Source organism: Carassius gibelio, chromosome A7 (genome assembly GCF_023724105.1).
Source record: "Carassius gibelio isolate Cgi1373 ecotype wild population from Czech Republic chromosome A7, carGib1.2-hapl.c, whole genome shotgun sequence".
Lineage (NCBI taxonomy): Eukaryota > Metazoa > Chordata > Actinopteri > Cypriniformes > Cyprinidae > Carassius > Carassius gibelio.
Window position 1 is genome coordinate 28,758,088 of NC_068377.1, and position 19,905 is coordinate 28,777,992.

At 39.8% G+C, this 19,905-nt stretch overlaps 2 protein-coding genes across 6 annotated transcripts in view; one reads left to right on the plus strand and one right to left on the minus strand.

Annotated features, from left to right (window-relative positions):
* Positions 1-19,905, minus strand: part of LOC128017081 (polyunsaturated fatty acid 5-lipoxygenase) — a 129,143-nt gene that overhangs the window by 62,936 nt on the left and 46,302 nt on the right. The gene's annotated exons all lie outside the window — the stretch shown is intronic.
* LOC128017082 (polyunsaturated fatty acid lipoxygenase ALOX12) lies at positions 1,952-19,833 on the plus strand. Of its 5 annotated transcripts, none has more exons than XM_052602251.1 (15): positions 1,952-2,128; positions 3,287-3,424; positions 12,121-12,325; positions 12,429-12,510; positions 12,606-12,728; positions 12,880-12,983; positions 14,604-14,776; positions 14,864-15,007; positions 15,319-15,522; positions 15,691-15,777; positions 16,024-16,193; positions 16,312-16,433; positions 18,252-18,352; positions 18,820-18,990; positions 19,192-19,833. In XM_052602251.1, exons 2-15 carry the CDS (start codon positions 3,287-3,289, stop codon positions 19,369-19,371), a joined length of 2,004 nt encoding a protein of 667 aa, XP_052458211.1. In that variant the 5' UTR covers positions 1,952-2,128; the 3' UTR covers positions 19,372-19,833. The 5 variants fall into 5 exon arrangements, with proteins under 5 accessions (XP_052458211.1, XP_052458212.1, XP_052458215.1 ...); XM_052602252.1 differs by lacking the exons at positions 12,121-12,325; positions 12,429-12,510; positions 12,606-12,728; positions 12,880-12,983 and adding exons at positions 7,803-8,007; positions 8,111-8,192; positions 8,288-8,410; positions 8,562-8,665 and having other exon boundaries at positions 1,953-2,128; XM_052602255.1 differs by lacking the exons at positions 12,121-12,325; positions 12,429-12,510; positions 12,606-12,728 and adding exons at positions 7,803-8,007; positions 8,111-8,192; positions 8,288-8,410 and having other exon boundaries at positions 1,953-2,128.

Below are 19,905 nucleotides of genomic sequence, written 5' to 3' on the forward strand. Positions count from 1 at the left end.
TCTGTTGTTAGTAGCCCCGTTCTGGCCTGGCCGAGTATGGTTCTCAGATCTAGTCTCGCTCCTCGACGGCTCTCCGTGGGAGATACCGATCAGGACAGACCTTCTCTCGCAGGTGCAGGGTACGATAATTCACCCTCGCCCGGAGTTGTGGAAGCTGTGGGTGTGGCCCCTGAGGGGGCACAACTTTTAGCAGCCGGTCTCTCAACCGAGGTTGTTGAGACCCTTCTCCAATCCAGAGCTCCCTCAACGAGGAAACTGTACGCCCTGAGGTGGAAACTCTTCACCTCATGGTGCAGAGACCGCCAGTTAGACCCAGCAAACTGCCCGATTGGTACAGTTCTGGAGTTTCTACAGGCTAGGCTCTCTGCAGGGTTGACCCACTCCACGTTGAAGGTTTACGTGGTGGCTATTGCGGCCTACCACGCCCTTCTCGATGGCCAGTCTTTGGGAAGACACCCCCTAGTTACACGTTTCCTCCGTGGTGCGCTGAGGCTGAAACCTCCAGTACGGTCCCGTATTCCCCCGTGGGACTTGGTTGTGGTGTTAGAGGCAATGTGCAGACCCCCATTTGAACCTATTCAAGATATCTCAGACAGACATCTCACACTTAAAACCTCCTTTTTGTTGGCTATCACCTCTCTGCGGAGAGTAGGAGACCTTCAGGCCCTCTCCGTGGCCCCTACTTATCTTGAATTTGCACCAGGCATGACTAAAGCATTCATATACCCTCGAGCGGGATATGTTCCTAAGGTTCCCTCTGTTACACCACAACTTGTCGTACTGCAGGCCTTCTGTCCTCCTCCCTTTCGGGAGCCCAACCAGGCGAAGCTAAATTGTATGTGTCCAGTTAGAGCGCTGGACGCATACGTCCACAGAGCTGCCCTGTGGAGAAAGACCGATCAATTGCTCGTATGCTATGGTCCCCCCAAGAGGGGTTTTCCTGCTTCTAAGCAGACTATCAGTCGTTGGATAGTTGAGGCTATCAACACTTCCTATGAGTCCTCTGGTCGTCCCCCGCTGTCGGGAGCCAAGGCTCACTCTACTCGGGGTATGGCGGCCTCCAAGGCCTTCTTAGCAGGTGTATCCATGCTGGACATCTGCAACGCTGCGGGATGGTCCACGCCCTCCACGTTTGTCAAATTCTATGGCCTAGACATGCCAGTCACTCCAGGCGCTTCAGTCCTCCTGACCTAAGCTGTGCTCTTCGGATACACACTAGGCAGGGGTTTGGTAGTCTGGCAGCGTTGGTACTCGTTCCCCAAAGCGCTTTTGACGCAGCTCGAGTTCCTGAAGAGGAACGTCTCTAGGTAACGTATGTAACCCTAGTTCCTCGAGGGAACGAGACGCTGCGTCTCGGAGCCATACCCCCGGCACCCCTGCCGGCGCTTGCTGGTACTCGAAGCTGACGCCAGCTGCGTGGCACATGCTTTTATAGCTTCCTGGTCGCTTACGTCACTCCGCCGGTGACGTCATGCTATTCCATTGGTCTGATTTCACACGATATTCAGAGTCGCGCACGCTGGGCGCGTTCCCCAAAGCGCTTTTGACGCAGCGTCTCGTTCCCTCGAGGAACTAGGGTTACATACGTAACCTAGACACGTTCTCCAAGTACAGTGCTCCGTGTATATTAACAAGACACAAATATCAGAAGTCCGAGATCATCATTTGTTTGTTTATTACGTGTTACCAAAGTGTTTCTCTGTACTATCTCTTAGGGAAAAATGCATTAGCGAAGCCTATAAAGTTGATATACATCACTGTCTTTGATGCTTATTTTTTAGTCCATATATTTAACTTTGTGGCTTCTCTGTAAGCTAGTACGGTACTAACCACTTCCTTGAAGCGAATAGCAAAGAAAAAATGAATAAACAAATGAGGAGGTTGAAATATCAGCCAATAGAGGATCATGACAAGAGGTGGGAGAGGAAATTAGGTTTAAGGGTGTAGACCAGTAGAGACGGGACATTTCAAAGCAAATATCTGCCTTATTCAGTCAGTGAAACTAGAGGGTCTGAACAGCCAGTTTCTGACTGAAGGAAACTACAGTCAAGTGAGAAAAGAGGTGATAGAAACTACAGCAGAGGAGCATAACAGAAGATTTTCACCGCCACACACTTCCACAAAGGAGGTAACTTGTTGACTAACTATTCTTCAGATTCTTCTCTTAAGTTATTGTACTGGAACATATTTAAGTAATCAACGGGTTTCTAATGTTCTCCGTTGATGTAAGATAAATCTATGTGTGTTTCCTCACTGTTAAAGACTCTATGAACCACTGTCATTTAGTATAACTAGTCTAGGTGTATTTTTAAGATATTTTAAGTCCTTCAAGGCATCTTTCCTGATGGTCAATTAATGACACTTCTGTCTGTGTCTAAGCTTTTGTGCTATGCATGTGTCTGTGCATTAAATATGCAAAACCGTTTTCTGTGCCCCTGTTACAGAGTGCAATGGCACATCAATGTTTTATTAACAGGTGTAACAGAAAGATAGATTATAAATGAGCTTGCTCTAAAATATCTTGTGAAGCCAATCTGATATTGATCTAAAGTTTTTCTAGCTGGGTGGCTTTAGGTTAAAGATTACCATATTTGATTGATTTGACACCTTATTCACACCCTTTATATACAGAAAATGATAAAGATAAAGCCCAAGAAAACAAGACTGCAACAACTAATTAAAATCTTTACAGCATATTAATGTATTGTTAACATTTAAAGCTGTATTGTTTCACATTAATTTATGTATTATAAACGAACATAAATTAACACTGAACAATAAAATATTTGAAATTAATATTAACGAAGATTAAATTATGTAAAAATTGTTATGCATTAAGTAAAACTAAAGATTATTATAAAATGTTCCCTTCAACTTTTCTTTACTGTACCTTTATTTTCATAGTTTGAATTGTACTGTATTTGTATTGTTACAACAGTTGAAGCACACTAGATCCAATTGCGTTTAAGTGTCTAGCTGCACTTGAATCTTTTAATACATTTGATAATGCAATGAGGGATTAAATTTTATATGTTGATTTATTTGTAGGTGTTCTTGTTTTCCATGTTCACTTCCACCATAAATTGCTCACTTTTGTAATCACTCAGTGCAGACACAAACTGATTGCATAATACTGTGAGGAAACAGACTTGCATCTGCTATAGCTCTCTGTTAGATATTTCATGTGACTGCGAAAATAATGAAGCATCTGAGACTGCTCTGTGATGATGACTGAAACAGTGAAAATATAATAGTACGATCAGCATTTGTATGTGTATGAGTGCAGATGGAGTACAAAGTGACAGTGGCCACGGGGACCTCCAAATATTCGGGAACAAATAACTATATATACTTGACTCTGGTTGGAGAGAGAGGAGAGAGTGAGAGAACCGTGCTGGACAATCCAGGCCAATTCTTGTTGGCAGTGAGTATATATGCTTGTGTGCTTATGAAAACTGTTCAGTTTTTTAAATATAATATGTGGAATACTATCTTTTTTTCTTCTGCCGAGTGCAGTAGAGTAGATCTTTTTTTTTTAATGTAAAAATATTTTAAATGGTATAAGTAAAGCACTTAACATCCTATTTTACAACAATCCCAATAACAGATGATCATAAAGTTATTGAAAATAATAACATTTCCAAAAATGTATATATATATGTTATATATATATATATATATATATATATATATATATATATATATATATATATATATATATATATATATATATATTTTTTTTTTTTTTTTTTTTTTTTTTTTTTTTTTTTTTTAAGTAGAGACACCAATGTTAAAATCTATGATCATTCATCTTTTGTACACAAATTAAAATATTTTTGATGAAATCCGAGAGCTTTCTGACCCTCCATATACAGCAACGCGACTACCACGTTTAAAGTCCAGAAAGGTTGTAAGGACATCCTAAAAATAGTCCATGTGACATCACTTGGTTCAACCTTAATTTTATGAAGTTATGAGAATACTTTTTGTGTGCAAAGAAAACAAATATAAGAACTTTATTCAACAATTTCTTCTCTTCTGTGTCAGGCTTCAACATGCGTTCACTAAAATAATATCAGAATCAGAATCAGAATCAGAATGAGCTTTATTGCCAGGTATCTTTACACATACAAGGAATTTGTTTTCGTGACAGAAGCTCCGCAGTACAACAGAATGACAGCGACAGAACATAAAACACATAATAAAAGAATAAAAAATACAAATAAGTAGATAGTGAATGACAATATACAAATGACAATTGTAGGCAGGTATATTACAAAATGCAGTTATGTATGTACATATATATTATGTGCAAAATTTAAGTGTATACTAAGTATGTGTGTTAGATAAATAAAGTGTATGTGTATATAAATATAAAGTGTAGTGTGTTCGCCGTTATTATCAGCTGTTCATAAGATGGATTGTCTGAGGGAAGAAACTGGTCCTGTGTCTGGTCGTTCTAGTGCTCAGTGCTCTGTAGCGTCGACCAGATGGCAACAGTTCAAAGAGGGAGTGTGCTGGATGTGAGGGGTCCAAAGTGATTTTGACAGCCCTTTTTCTCACTCTGGATAAGTACAGTTCTTGAATAGAAGGGAGGGTTGTACCGATGATTCGCTCAGCAGTCTGGACTACCCTCTGTAGTCTTCTGAGGTCAGATTTAGAAGCTGAGCTGAACCAGACAGTTACTGAAGTGCAGATGATGGATTCAATGATGGTGGAGTAGAACTGTTTCAGCAGCTCCTGTGGCAGGTTAAACTTCCTCAGCTGGCGGAGGAAGTACAACCTTTGCTGGGCCTTTTTCACAATGGAGTCAATGTGAATGTCCCACTTCAGGTCCTGAGAGATGGTGGTTCCCAGGAACCTGAATGACTCCACTGCAGTCACAGTGCTGTTCATGATGGTGAGTGGGGGGAGTGCAGGGGGGTTTCTCCTGAAGTCCACGATCATCTCCACTGTTTTGAGGGTGTTAAGCTCCAGGTTGTTGAGACTGCACCAGACAGCCAGCTCTTTTACCTCCTGTCTGTAAGCAGACTCGTCACTGTCCTGAATGAGGCCGATGAGTGTGGTGTCGTCTGCAAACTTCAGGAGCTTGACAGAGGGGTCCTTAGATGTGCAATCGTTGGTGTACAGGGAGAAGAGCAGTGGGGAGAGAACGCAGCCCTGGGGAGCTCCGGTGCTGATTGTCCGGGTGCTGGATGTGTATTTTCCCAGCCTCACTAGCTGCTGCCTGTCTGTCAGGAAGCTGTTGATCCACTGACAGATGGAGGTGGGCACGAAGAGATAATTTAGTTTGGGCAGGAGGAGGTTTGGGATGATCGTGTTGAAGGCCGAGCTGAAGTCCACAAACAGGATCCTCACATAAGTCCCCGGTCTGTCTAGGTGTTGCAGAACATAATGCAGTCCAATGTTTACTGCATCGTCCACAGACCTGTTTGCTCTGTAGGCAAACTGAAGAGGATCCAGCAAGGGCCCAGTGATGTCCTTCAGGTGGCCCAGCACCAGTTTTTCAAATGACTTCATGACTACAGACGTTAGAGCCACAGGCCTGTAGTCATTTAGTCCTGTAATTTTGGGTTTCTTAGGGATGGGGATGATGGTGGAACGTTTGAAGCATGAAGGGACTTCGCACAGCTCCAGCGATCTGTTGAAGATCTGTGTGAAGATGGGGGCCAGCTGGTCAGCACAGGATTTCAGACAGGCTGGTGTAACACAATCTGGGCCTGGTGCTTTTTTCCTTTTCTGCTTCCAGAAGACCTGGCGCACCGCATCCTCGCTGATCTGAATTGCAGGTGCCCCACCTGAGAGGGGGGATGCAGGAGGTGTGAATGGTGAGAGTGCTTGATTGGAGAGGTGTTCAGGATGGGTTGCAGGAGCTGTTAATGGTGTGAACGGTTGTTTGGAGAGGCATTTGGTGCTGGTTGCAGGAGTTGTGAAGGGTGTGAATGGTTGTGTGGGGAGGCGTTCAGGGCAGGTGATGGGTGTTCTTTCAAACCTGCAGTAAAACTCGTTCAGATCGTCTGCCAGTCATTGATTCTCTACAGTGCTGGGGGGTGGTGTGTTGTAATTGGTGATCTTCTTTAGACTTTTCCACACTGATGCGGAGTCGTTGGAAGTGAACTGAGTCCTTATTTTTTCAGAATAATTCCTCTTTGCCACTTTGATCTCCTTTTCCAATGTGTATTTAGCCTGTTTATACAAGACATTGTCCCCCTTCACGTAAGCATCTTCTTTGGCCTGACGGAGCTGTCTGAGTTTTGCAGTGAACCACGGTTTGTCATTATTGTAAATTAGTTGAGTCTTTGTAGGAATACACATATCCTCACAGAAACTGATATATGATGTTACGGTCTCTGTGAGTTCATCCAGATCGGTGGCAGCAGCTTCAAAAACACTCCAATCAGTGAGGTCAAAACAAGATTGTAAATCCTGCTCTGCTTCATTAGTCCATCTTTTTACAGTCCTTGATACAGGTTTAGCTGATTTTAGTTTCTGCCTGTAGGACGGTATAAGATGAACCAGAAGGTGATCAGAACGTCCCAAAGCTGCTCGTGGAACAGAGTGAAATGCATCCTTTATTGTGGTGTAACAGTGATCCAATATATTACTGTCTCTTGTGGGACAAGTAACATGCTGTCTGTATTTTGGCAGTTCACGGGACAGATTGGCTTTATTAAAGTCCCCAAGAATGATTAAAACAGAGTCCGGGTGTTGTTGTTCTGTGTCTGTAATCTGATCAGCGAGTTTCTGTAAAGCTGAGCTCACATGCGCTTGCGGAGGAATGTAAACACTGACCAGAATGAACGAGTGAAACTCCCGCGGCGAATAGAACGGCTTGCAGTTAATGAAGAGTGTTTCGAGATTTGAGCAGCGCGTCTTCTTTAACACAGTTACATCTGTACACCACCGTTCATTGATGTAAAAGCATGTCCCGCCGCCGCGCGATTTCCCAGTTGATTCTGATTCGCGATCCGCTCTGAACAGCTGAAAGTCCAGCAGATGGAGCGCGCTGTCCGGTATGGTGTCATTCAGCCAGGTTTCCGTGAAACACAGAGCAGCAGAGTGTGTGAAATCCTTATTTGTCCGAGAAAGCAGAAGGAGTTCGTCCGTTTTGTTGGGTAGAGAGCGGAGATTTGCCAGATGGATGCTAGGCAACGGCGTTCGAAATCCACGCTTCCTGAGTCTGACGAGCGCTCCCGCTCGCTTCCCCCATCTGCGCGTCCTGAAGCGCTTGATCAGCGCCGTCGCTCCTCCGATAACAACGTTCACTAAAACATCTGAATATTTGAAATCCGGAAAAACATCTTGTGGTGCGTTCTGCCGAATGTTCAGCAGTTCTTCCCTGGTGAAACTGATGGCAGGACTATAACTAAAGACAGGACAAACTAACAAAAACATATGCAGAGCTCGTCACGGAGGCAGCCATCCTGTATCGGCGCCAGTCGTCGTATGATGCATGTGTTATGGTACTCGTGGTACTTCTTGTAGCTTCATAAAATGAAGGTTGAATCACTGATGTCACATGGGCTATTTTAACGATTTCCTTACTACCATTTTGGCCCATGAAAGTAGTAGTTGCATTGCTGTCTATTGAGGGTCAGAAAGCTCTCGGATTTCATCAAAAATATCTTATAATTGTGTTCCAAAGATGAATGAAAGTCTTAGGGGTGGAACGACATGTGGATGAGTAATTAATGATCTAAATTTACAAAATGTGAAATGAGCATAATTAAATATACATTGCATGTTAATAATAATGAATTAAAGTATCTCAAATACCGAAATATATTCCCATGATTTTGTAGGTGGATGAGTACACTGTTAAAAGTTCTGCTGATTTGGGTCCCCTGATACTGGTGCGCCTGGAGAAGCAGAAGTTCTATGTGGAGGATAACTGGTTCTGCCGTTATGTGAAAGTCAGTATACCTGGAGAAAGACGCAGCTATAGTTTTCCCTGTTACCGTTGGCTAGTGGGAGATAAAGTGATAGTAGAGCTCAGAGAAGGCACAGGTCAGTTATATTGAACTGCACTTGCAGTAACAACTAAGCTTTAAGATCAAGATAAAAAAAGCATTAATAAAAAACACAACTCTGGTTCCTTTTTCTTTCATAGCCAAAAAGATCAGTGATGACACCTTGCCACTGGAGATATCTCACAGAACGACAGAGCTTCTGGAGAGGCAGAAAATATACAGGTCTTCATGTAGCTTGCTTACACTGAACTTATCATAGCGTTATAAAGAATCTACTTCTCACAAATCCCTGTTGAACTCTGTGTCTCATCTATCAGATGGCTTGCATGGGCCCCCGGCATTCCAAAATGCATTGATGCCAAGTCAGAGGCTGATCTCCCGCAGGACGCTCGCTTTGATAACGAAAAGCGCAGTGACTTTGAGGGATCCCTCCAGTATGCGTGAGTAAAAATGCAGGAGAGCTTTTGCTGTGCATGTGTGACTTGACATTTTAAGGTGCATAAACCTGTGTATTCCCCTATGTATCTATGTATAATTTAATTACTATTCCATTAATCTCACTAATTCACTTGTACATTGTATGCAACTTAGGCTTATGGAGCTCAATCTGAAAAACATGGTAATGATGATGCTCGCTTGGAAAGACATGGAAGACTTCAAAAAGATCTTCTGGACGCTAAAAAGTCCCATAGCTGGTAACAATCACTTCATATGTCCCTGATGTTTTCTTTCTTTCTTAGTTTAGTTACCAGAAAATATACATTTCATGTAATCACTTCATTCTCTGAAAGCTCTCTTCCCAGAAAATGCAATTATGTAACATGTTTATGTAACCCTTTAGCTATGTGTAGGAGACCTATATGACAAATTAATGGCATTTCACAATGTCATGTCAAAATTCCACATGTATTCCCACTCTTGAATAACAGATATTCACACTGCACTTAACCCTATATGATTTTTTTAAATCCTGGATAAAAGTCACTTACTGCCCTGAGTTAAGATACACTTCCAAAATGTTTAACTCTTAATTATGAAAGCTCACAATGTAGCTAACGTTGAAAAGCGGTTCTAAACAGTGTTGGTTTAGTTAACTTTGGAAATGTAATCGGTTACAGATTACAAGTTACCCTTTTAAAAATGTAATAAGAGGTGTAACTATTTCAGTTACTTTAAATATAATGTCTTCAACTGATCATTTTGACACATTTCAAGCAGGCAGGATTAACCTTACAGTAGTAGGCCTATTCAACACTGATTACTGTCAGACTTCTCAAAATCCTTCTACACTTGAATTAAGATTTAACATATAGAATAATTTAATTCTAAAGCACAGCCAACAAAAAAATAAGACTTTATCACAACTTTTTACTTTGAGATTGTTCTGAGGTTAAATAGATATAGTTTAATAGTTAATAGTTACACAAACCCAAATATAGGAAATATAAGAGATATCAAATAAGCATGTGCCCTGTTCTGTCCTAAAGTGTGTAAAAATATTCAGATGTAACCCCCTTTGTAATCTTTAACATTTTCATAAATAACTGTAATTAAACTAAACATTTTCTCTCAGTAACTATAACGGATAACAGTTACATTTATTTTGCGCCGTTACATGTATCTAGTTACTCCCCAAAACTGATGCTAAAGGAAGAAAATGTGAAGCAATTAGGTGCAAGCATATAAATATTTGAATCGGTTTAACAACAGAAACCAAAAATAAATTAAACAATTTATATATATATATATATATATATTCTTTTTTTTTGAGTCGCATGAACTTCTAACACGCGCTCTTTATTTAATGTCAGAGAGAGAAAAAATGAGCAGCGCATTAGCCTATTTGGAGTAAAGAAAATACAGTTAATCGTTACGTATTGAACACATATTTAAAAGTATCATAGTGGACATTTCCACAAACAGAAAAGCAGTTATCAAAAGAGGAAGCGATGGTGTGTTTGTCGTGAGCTATTTTTTTGCTCAATTTTATTTACCTCATAAATATGCAAATCAGAATGTTATCCAGCATTTGCACAAGCAGTGCGTAGCACACGGCACGCATGGCACCTAAAAATATAGTGTTGAAACCTATTGCAGCTCTTTATCAATTGATTTTGTTTATTTATCTGAATTGCAGGTGCCCCACCTGAGAGGGGGGATGCAGGAGGTGTGAATGGTGAGAGTGCTTGATTGGAGAGGTGTTCAGGATGGGTTGCAGGAGCTGTTAATGGTGTGAACGGTTGTTTGGAGAGGCATTTGGTGCTGGTTGCAGGAGTTGTGAAGGGTGTGAATGGTTGTGTGGGGAGGCGTTCAGGGCAGGTGATGGGTGTTCTTTCAAACCTGCAGTAAAACTCGTTCAGATCGTCTGCCAGTCATTGATTCTCTACAGTGCTGGGGGGTGGTGTGTTGTAATTGGTGATCTTCTTTAGACTTTTCCACACTGATGCGGAGTCGTTGGAAGTGAACTGAGTCCTTATTTTTTCAGAATAATTCCTCTTTGCCACTTTGATCTCCTTTTCCAATGTGTATTTAGCCTGTTTATACAAGACATTGTCCCCCTTCACGTAAGCATCTTCTTTGGCCTGACGGAGCTGTCTGAGTTTTGCAGTGAACCACGGTTTGTCATTATTGTAAATTAGTTGAGTCTTTGTAGGAATACACATATCCTCACAGAAACTGATATATGATGTTACGGTCTCTGTGAGTTCATCCAGATCGGTGGCAGCAGCTTCAAAAACACTCCAATCAGTGAGGTCAAAACAAGATTGTAAATCCTGCTCTGCTTCATTAGTCCATCTTTTTACAGTCCTTGATACAGGTTTAGCTGATTTTAGTTTCTGCCTGTAGGACGGTATAAGATGAACCAGAAGGTGATCAGAACGTCCCAAAGCTGCTCGTGGAACAGAGTGAAATGCATCCTTTATTGTGGTGTAACAGTGATCCAATATATTACTGTCTCTTGTGGGACAAGTAACATGCTGTCTGTATTTTGGCAGTTCACGGGACAGATTGGCTTTATTAAAGTCCCCAAGAATGATTAAAACAGAGTCCGGGTGTTGTTGTTCTGTGTCTGTAATCTGATCAGCGAGTTTCTGTAAAGCTGAGCTCACATGCGCTTGCGGAGGAATGTAAACACTGACCAGAATGAACGAGTGAAACTCCCGCGGCAAATAGAACGGCTTGCAGTTAATGAAGAGTGTTTCGAGATTTGAGCAGCGCGTCTTCTTTAACACAGTTACATCTGTACACCACCGTTCATTGATGTAAAAGCATGTCCCGCCGCCGCGCGATTTCCCAGTTGATTCTGATTCGCGATCCGCTCTGAACAGCTGAAAGTCCAGCAGATGGAGCGCGCTGTCCGGTATGGTGTCATTCAGCCAGGTTTCCGTGAAACACAGAGCAGCAGAGTGTGTGAAATCCTTATTTGTCCGAGAAAGCAGAAGGAGTTCGTCCGTTTTGTTGGGTAGAGAGCGGAGATTTGCCAGATGGATGCTAGGCAACGGCGTTCGAAATCCACGCTTCCTGAGTCTGACGAGCGCTCCCGCTCGCTTCCCCCATCTGCGCGTCCTGAAGCGCTTGATCAGCGCCGTCGCTCCTCCGATAACAACGTTCACTAAAACATCTGAATATTTGAAATCCGGAAAAACATCTTGTGGTGCGTTCTGCCGAATGTTCAGCAGTTCTTCCCTGGTGAAACTGATGGCAGGACTATAACTAAAGACAGGACAAACTAACAAAAACATATGCAGAGCTCGTCACGGAGGCAGCCATCCTGTATCGGCGCCAGTCGTCGTATGATGCATGTGTTATGGTACTCGTGGTACTTCTTGTAGCTTCATAAAATGAAGGTTGAATCACTGATGTCACATGGGCTATTTTAACGATTTCCTTACTACCATTTTGGCCCATGAAAGTAGTAGTTGCATTGCTGTCTATTGAGGGTCAGAAAGCTCTCGGATTTCATCAAAAATATCTTATAATTGTGTTCCAAAGATGAATGAAAGTCTTAGGGGTGGAACGACATGTGGATGAGTAATTAATGATCTAAATTTACAAAATGTGAAATGAGCATAATTAAATATACATTGCATGTTAATAATAATGAATTAAAGTATCTCAAATACCGAAATATATTCCCATGATTTTGTAGGTGGATGAGTACACTGTTAAAAGTTCTGCTGATTTGGGTCCCCTGATACTGGTGCGCCTGGAGAAGCAGAAGTTCTATGTGGAGGATAACTGGTTCTGCCGTTATGTGAAAGTCAGTATACCTGGAGAAAGACGCAGCTATAGTTTTCCCTGTTACCGTTGGCTAGTGGGAGATAAAGTGATAGTAGAGCTCAGAGAAGGCACAGGTCAGTTATATTGAACTGCACTTGCAGTAACAACTAAGCTTTAAGATCAAGATAAAAAAAGCATTAATAAAAAACACAACTCTGGTTCCTTTTTCTTTCATAGCCAAAAAGATCAGTGATGACACCTTGCCACTGGAGATATCTCACAGAACGACAGAGCTTCTGGAGAGGCAGAAAATATACAGGTCTTCATGTAGCTTGCTTACACTGAACTTATCATAGCGTTATAAAGAATCTACTTCTCACAAATCCCTGTTGAACTCTGTGTCTCATCTATCAGATGGCTTGCATGGGCCCCCGGCATTCCAAAATGCATTGATGCCAAGTCAGAGGCTGATCTCCCGCAGGACGCTCGCTTTGATAACGAAAAGCGCAGTGACTTTGAGGGATCCCTCCAGTATGCGTGAGTAAAAATGCAGGAGAGCTTTTGCTGTGCATGTGTGACTTGACATTTTAAGGTGCATAAACCTGTGTATTCCCCTATGTATCTATGTATAATTTAATTACTATTCCATTAATCTCACTAATTCACTTGTACATTGTATGCAACTTAGGCTTATGGAGCTCAATCTGAAAAACATGGTAATGATGATGCTCGCTTGGAAAGACATGGAAGACTTCAAAAAGATCTTCTGGACGCTAAAAAGTCCCATAGCTGGTAACAATCACTTCATATGTCCCTGATGTTTTCTTTCTTTCTTAGTTTAGTTACCAGAAAATATACATTTCATGTAATCACTTCATTCTCTGAAAGCTCTCTTCCCAGAAAATGCAATTATGTAACATGTTTATGTAACCCTTTAGCTATGTGTAGGAGACCTATATGACAAATTAATGGCATTTCACAATGTCATGTCAAAATTCCACATGTATTCCCACTCTTGAATAACAGATATTCACACTGCACTTAACCCTATATGATTTTTTTAAATCCTGGATAAAAGTCACTTACTGCCCTGAGTTAAGATACACTTCCAAAATGTTTAACTCTTAATTATGAAAGCTCACAATGTAGCTAACGTTGAAAAGCGGTTCTAAACAGTGTTGGTTTAGTTAACTTTGGAAATGTAATCGGTTACAGATTACAAGTTACCCTTTTAAAAATGTAATAAGAGGTGTAACTATTTCAGTTACTTTAAATATAATGTCTTCAACTGATCATTTTGACACATTTCAAGCAGGCAGGATTAACCTTACAGTAGTAGGCCTATTCAACACTGATTACTGTCAGACTTCTCAAAATCCTTCTACACTTGAATTAAGATTTAACATATAGAATAATTTAATTCTAAAGCACAGCCAACAAAAAAATAAGACTTTATCACAACTTTTTACTTTGAGATTGTTCTGAGGTTAAATAGATATAGTTTAATAGTTAATAGTTACACAAACCCAAATATAGGAAATATAAGAGATATCAAATAAGCATGTGCCCTGTTCTGTCCTAAAGTGTGTAAAAATATTCAGATGTAACCCCCTTTGTAATCTTTAACATTTTCATAAATAACTGTAATTAAACTAAACATTTTCTCTCAGTAACTATAACGGATAACAGTTACATTTATTTTGCGCCGTTACATGTATCTAGTTACTCCCCAAAACTGATGCTAAAGGAAGAAAATGTGAAGCAATTAGGTGCAAGCATATAAATATTTGAATCGGTTTAACAACAGAAACCAAAAATAAATTAAACAATTTATATATATATATATATATATATTCTTTTTTTTTGAGTCGCATGAACTTCTAACACGCGCTCTTTATTTAATGTCAGAGAGAGAAAAAATGAGCAGCGCATTAGCCTATTTGGAGTAAAGAAAATACAGTTAATCGTTACGTATTGAACACATATTTAAAAGTATCATAGTGGACATTTCCACAAACAGAAAAGCAGTTATCAAAAGAGGAAGCGATGGTGTGTTTGTCGTGAGCTATTTTTTTGCTCAATTTTATTTACCTCATAAATATGCAAATCAGAATGTTATCCAGCATTTGCACAAGCAGTGCGTAGCACACGGCACGCATGGCACCTAAAAATATAGTGTTGAAACCTATTGCAGCTCTTTATCAATTGATTTTGTTTATTGGTTGGTTTTAAAATGATCATTACTGAATGAACCAACACGTTATAATATTTCAAATAAGATCAAGCATGGCCTTTATATTAGACCCCTTCTGCAACTGTGATGAGGCCAAACTCTTTCAGAAAAGTCACATACAGAAAGTTACCAATGTCATTAAATGAATAACAATAATTGGTGATCAATATTCTGTTCAGAATACACCATGAATCACTGGAAAGAAGACAGTTTTTTTGGTTACCAGTTCCTCAACGGCTCAAACCCAAGAATGATTTCTAGGTGCAAGGAGCTGCCCTCAAACTTCCGTGTCACGGGAGACATGGTGCAGTCTTCTCTTATACCTACAACCACTTTGAAGGAAGAACTCAAGGTGAGATTTAAGGGTTTTATTTTCTTAAATACATTGGATTACTGGAACAGTGGATCTGATCATGTTTCTTTGTCTCTTCTACTAAAGAAAGGAAATATATTTCTGGTTGATCAAGCAATAATGGATGGGATTCCTGCCAATGTAATCAGAGACAAGGCACAGCACATAGCTGCCCCACTTTGCTTACTGTATGAACATCCTGAGAAAGGTCTAATTCCCATCGCCATACAGGTAAAACCTGCTGACTCACAGATACCTGGAAACATAACAATCTAAGATGAATCTATAGCAGGTTTTCCAAATCTTACTGCAGCCTCCATTAGCCGAAAATATATTTATATTTATGTTTTTACCAAAAGGAAGATATTTTTTTTTTATAGAAATGCATTTGATTTAAAGACAAAACGCATCAAAACATGTGCAGATTATTATAATATTAATGTAATAATCATAGTAACATTACAGGAACCCTTCTAGAAATGAACTGTCAAACTGATGTACAAACTCAGAAATGTCTTGTTGTTCTTCTCCCTTCCTTTCAGCTCGAACAGAAACCTGATAAGGAAACACCCATATTTCTACCTAGCGATCCACCTCTGGCCTGGTTATTAGCAAAGATGTGGGTTCGTCACTCTGAGTTCCAGATCTTTCAGGTGTTATCACATCTGCTACGCACACATTTGGTGGCAGAAGTGTTCTGTGTGGCCACACTCCGACAGCTGCCTGCTGTTCACCCCATATATAAGGTTAGAGGAAGTCTACAAGGAAGTGCTTTTTAGGAAAGATACATTTGCTTGTTTCAAAGCATGTTAAGAGTTAGATAATCACAGATACATCAAAATCTAGTAATTCATTAAATTATCCAGCTATATTGTATGTTAAGGCTCCTCTTCACTTTTTCTTTCTCATTGCAGCTCTTGGCTCCACACCTGAGGTATACACTTGAGATTAACTGTCGTAGCAGATCACAGCTGATCTCCTCGGAGGGCATCTTCAAAAGGGTGAGCATCTGTACACACTGTAGTTTATAAAAGAATATGAACCATTCAGAGCAAAGCCTGCCAACACTAGACACTTTAAAAAAAAAAAAATTAATTTATTTTTTATCATTTTGGACATTTGGCACTAGATTTTTTGTGAACTGGGTTCTTATCACCCCTTGAAGCTAGCCAATCACTGACAACATAACTGTAGTGTATTTTTAATTCACGCAGTTGGTCATAAATGTGAAAAATTGTGTTTTTCAGGTGGTATCAACAGGTGGAGATGGACTCTTGATTCTGGCACAGAGGGGGTATAAAGTGTTAACCTATCGCTCCCTCCAGCCCAAATTTGACTTCATGGACAGAGGAGTTACTAAAATAAAAGACTATTACTACAGGGACCATTCTATGATGCTGTGGGATGTCATTCAAAAGTAAATATAATAGGCATAATTCTTTCAGACATTTGAATGTGAATGAAGCAGTATATATAATTATAAAACTCTTTTACTATCAGACCTCAGACCTATTTACTTTAACACATGCTCTTAGTTTTGTTTCAGGAATAGTTTCCCTCTACTACAAGAGTGATCGGGAAGTTGAACAGGATTCAGAAATTCAGGCGTGGATTAATGATGTGGCTGTGGAGGGCTTTGTGGATCTGCCACATTTTGGTAAGATATGAATACATGACTGCATCACTGGACTCACAGATGTCCTGCAGTGGATGAAGAATGTAGAATCCTGTGCAATGTGTTTATTTAGGCTTGACAATATACACTACAGTTCGGACGTTTGTGGTCAGTACCATGTTTTTAAAATAAATTAATGCTGCATTCATTTGGGAGGGTGCATTAAATTTAACAAAATGTTATACATTTATTTCTGTTTCAAATAAATGCTTTACAGCTATCCATGTGTTGTGATTGGCCGAAAACCTCAAGCATGTTGCGGAAATGTTACGCCCCTCACCATACTGTGATGCCGTCTCCCTGCATGACCAGACAAAACCATTAAAACCCATTACAAACGAGGCATTTTTGCATCCAGTGGTGACATAATTACTGATTATATTGACTTATATTGTGTTTTTAAGTGTTGTGTTGCGCCTTGTAAACATAAAACCATGTTAGCATTTCAGATTAAATGACAAACAAGTGCTACTCTACACTGCTCAAAGCTCACGTTTGAATCCATCAGTGGAAAATTATTTTAAATATGAAAACATACTTTCAGGTTGTGAGTCAGAACATTGTAGGTTCAGGAAACAGTCCTCCGATAAATGCATTGCACAAACACAAATATTTGGGTTGAACTGTTGTAGAACAGTGTTGTAAATACAACTTAACCAATTATATCTAGTTGAACAACTCTTTTGGAAGGTCAAACAAAGTAGTTTTGCTTTCACAATGAAACACTCTACGTGTCTCTACAACAGGGATCTCCAAACGGCTCCCGGAGAGCTACCGTCCTGCAGAATTCAGTTCCAACCCTGCTCCAACACACCTGTCTGTAATTACTTTATTTTTGTGAACAATTGGGCGGTGACGGCATTATGCAAATCTTCCCACATTTGACACTTTATTCTTTGCAACTTTAGAGATCTTCTCTATTTACAAACAACTTGCAGCACTCCAAAGAGAAAAAAGAAAAACTTGAAATCGCATCATATGACCCTTTTAATAAAAGAATCAGATTTTTTTTTCTTGGTTTCTACAAAAATATTAAGCAGCCAGCACAGCTGTTTTCAAAATGTATAATACTTAAGTGTATTATGTAACACTGAAGATTAATGTTCACTGAAAATTCAACTTTGCCATCACAGGAAAGATTGATTTTGAAAATTGAAATTGCAATAATATTTCACAGTATTACCGTATTTTTGTATCAATTAAGTGCAGCATAAGAGACTAATTTGGTGTGAACAGGAGCCAACCCCAAACTTTTAGACTTTGATATCCCACAATCCTGTGCGTTCCATTCTGTGACAGTTAAGCCTAAAATAAAGATGGCGTCTGAAAGTTGAGGTCGGTGGTCAGTTTGTGTGTAAATGTATGTTTCTGAACAACGTTTTCCACTTTTTATGTAATTTCTAGCGAGGAATTAATAATGTAGTAACGAAATTATCCACTTAGTTATCACCAAAGCTCTCTATATTTTGCTGTTAATCATTAAACCGTTAGACGGCCTCAGAAGCATGTCTGAAATCCGTTTCATGAGGTGCCTTCTGGCAAAAACGCTGCATGCAAAGTCATTTCCAGATTAGACAACAAGGCAGCAAGTCACCTGCCTAAATTTTCAGATGCAGCCTGTCAGGAAAAGGAAGCAATAAAGAACATGAAGGATAATACAGTGTCCCATGCGGTCACTAGGGGAATAAGCTTGCTCTCAGTCTGTGTCTCATCACCACAATGAAATAACATGAGCTAAATAAATGGGACTTGAAATTAGGAGTAAGCTGGGAGTAACTGTTGATGTTTCTTGCATGTCAGGCCTAGCTAGTGAGCTGAAGACAAAAGAAGAACTCATCACACTGTTAAGCATGGTGATCTTTACCAGCACATCACAACATGCTGCCACCAATAATGGACAGGTAACCATCTACCGAACACAGGGGTGTCAAACGAAATTCCTTTAGGACTTGAGCCCTGTAGAGTTTTGTTCCAACCCCACTCAAAAACACATAGAATTAGCATGTAGTTTTCAGATGAGCCTGAAGGGCTTGATTAGTTGGATCAGGTGTGTTTAATTAGGGTTTAATTTAAACTCTGCAGGTTTCCAACCCTCCAGGAACTGATTTTGACACCCTTTTTACACCCTTTTATATACTTTTTATATACTATTCTACTGCATTGAATGCAGGTTACCAGAAATACATTTCCATTAATTTTCCAGGCCTGTAAATCAAACGTTTATAATTCCAAACCTATTATATTGAATGCAGGTTACCAGAAGTACAATCATTTACATGAAGTGTGTTACCTAATGGTTAGAAATCAGTTTACAAGTCATTACATAGCTTTATTGTGTTCACCGTTGATCTTGGTCTCTGTACTGTAGTTTGATTGGTGTGCATGGGTACCCAATACACCCTGCACCATGCGGCGCCCTCCACCAACAGATAAGGATGCTGTCACCATGGACATGATCATGGACACACTCCCTGATATCAGCCAGTCCTGTATGCAAATGGCCATCACGTGGCTTTTGGGCAGAGCACAGCCAGATGCGGTGAGTCAATAGCACATCCTGTCACAACTTCTACATTATTTATGATCATATGAAGTACATTGCATATGATGTACATCCTTATTTTTAACATCAGACTACATCCATCCAAAATATGTTTATTTCCATTAAGCATTCAAATTAATACACCTTTATTAAAGTATCAGACTGATGACTTCAACACGTTTCCTCTCTCTTCTTCAGATTCCATTGGGCCAGTATGTGGAACAGTACTTTACCGAGCCTGCTGCTTTGAAAGTAATTGATCAGTTCAGAAAGGAGCTGAAAGAACTGGATAAGCATATAATAGCTCAGAATGAGGGACAAGAACTGCCGTACCTTTATCTGAGTCCAAGCCGCATAGAAAACAGCATCACCATATAGAGAAAACTCTCATTCAATTTTTTAAATATATATTTTTGAAATTTTATTTCATAAGGCACTGTTTGGATGGTGCTGAACTGGTTTCTGTGGATTTTTACTAACCACTGTATTCTTTAATAAGTGTGGTAAGCTTTATAAATGCACTTCATATACTACATGTAAAGTCTGTTTCATTTTTTTCATATTGTTTTTTTAATACTATTTAAAAGCTTCAGTAGTTAAAGTTTTGAAAATCTCCAATTGTACATCTAAAAGATAGTCTCTAATTTTGGAACCATGTTAGCTGAGAGACAAGGTCTATACTGATCAATTCCTATGTTGACAAATTGCACAGGCAGTTTTATTTTCAGTCATTTATTGTGAAAACAGAACCAATGTGACCATGTGAAATTCCATGTACTTCTGTAGTCTGTATATTCTATAGATGTGTTAAGTTTAAATAAAAATCACAATTAAAACATTTATCAGCAGTGCTTGGTAGGACCACAGATCAATGGAACTGTGGAAGGTAAAGTAATAAGGTACCACATAATA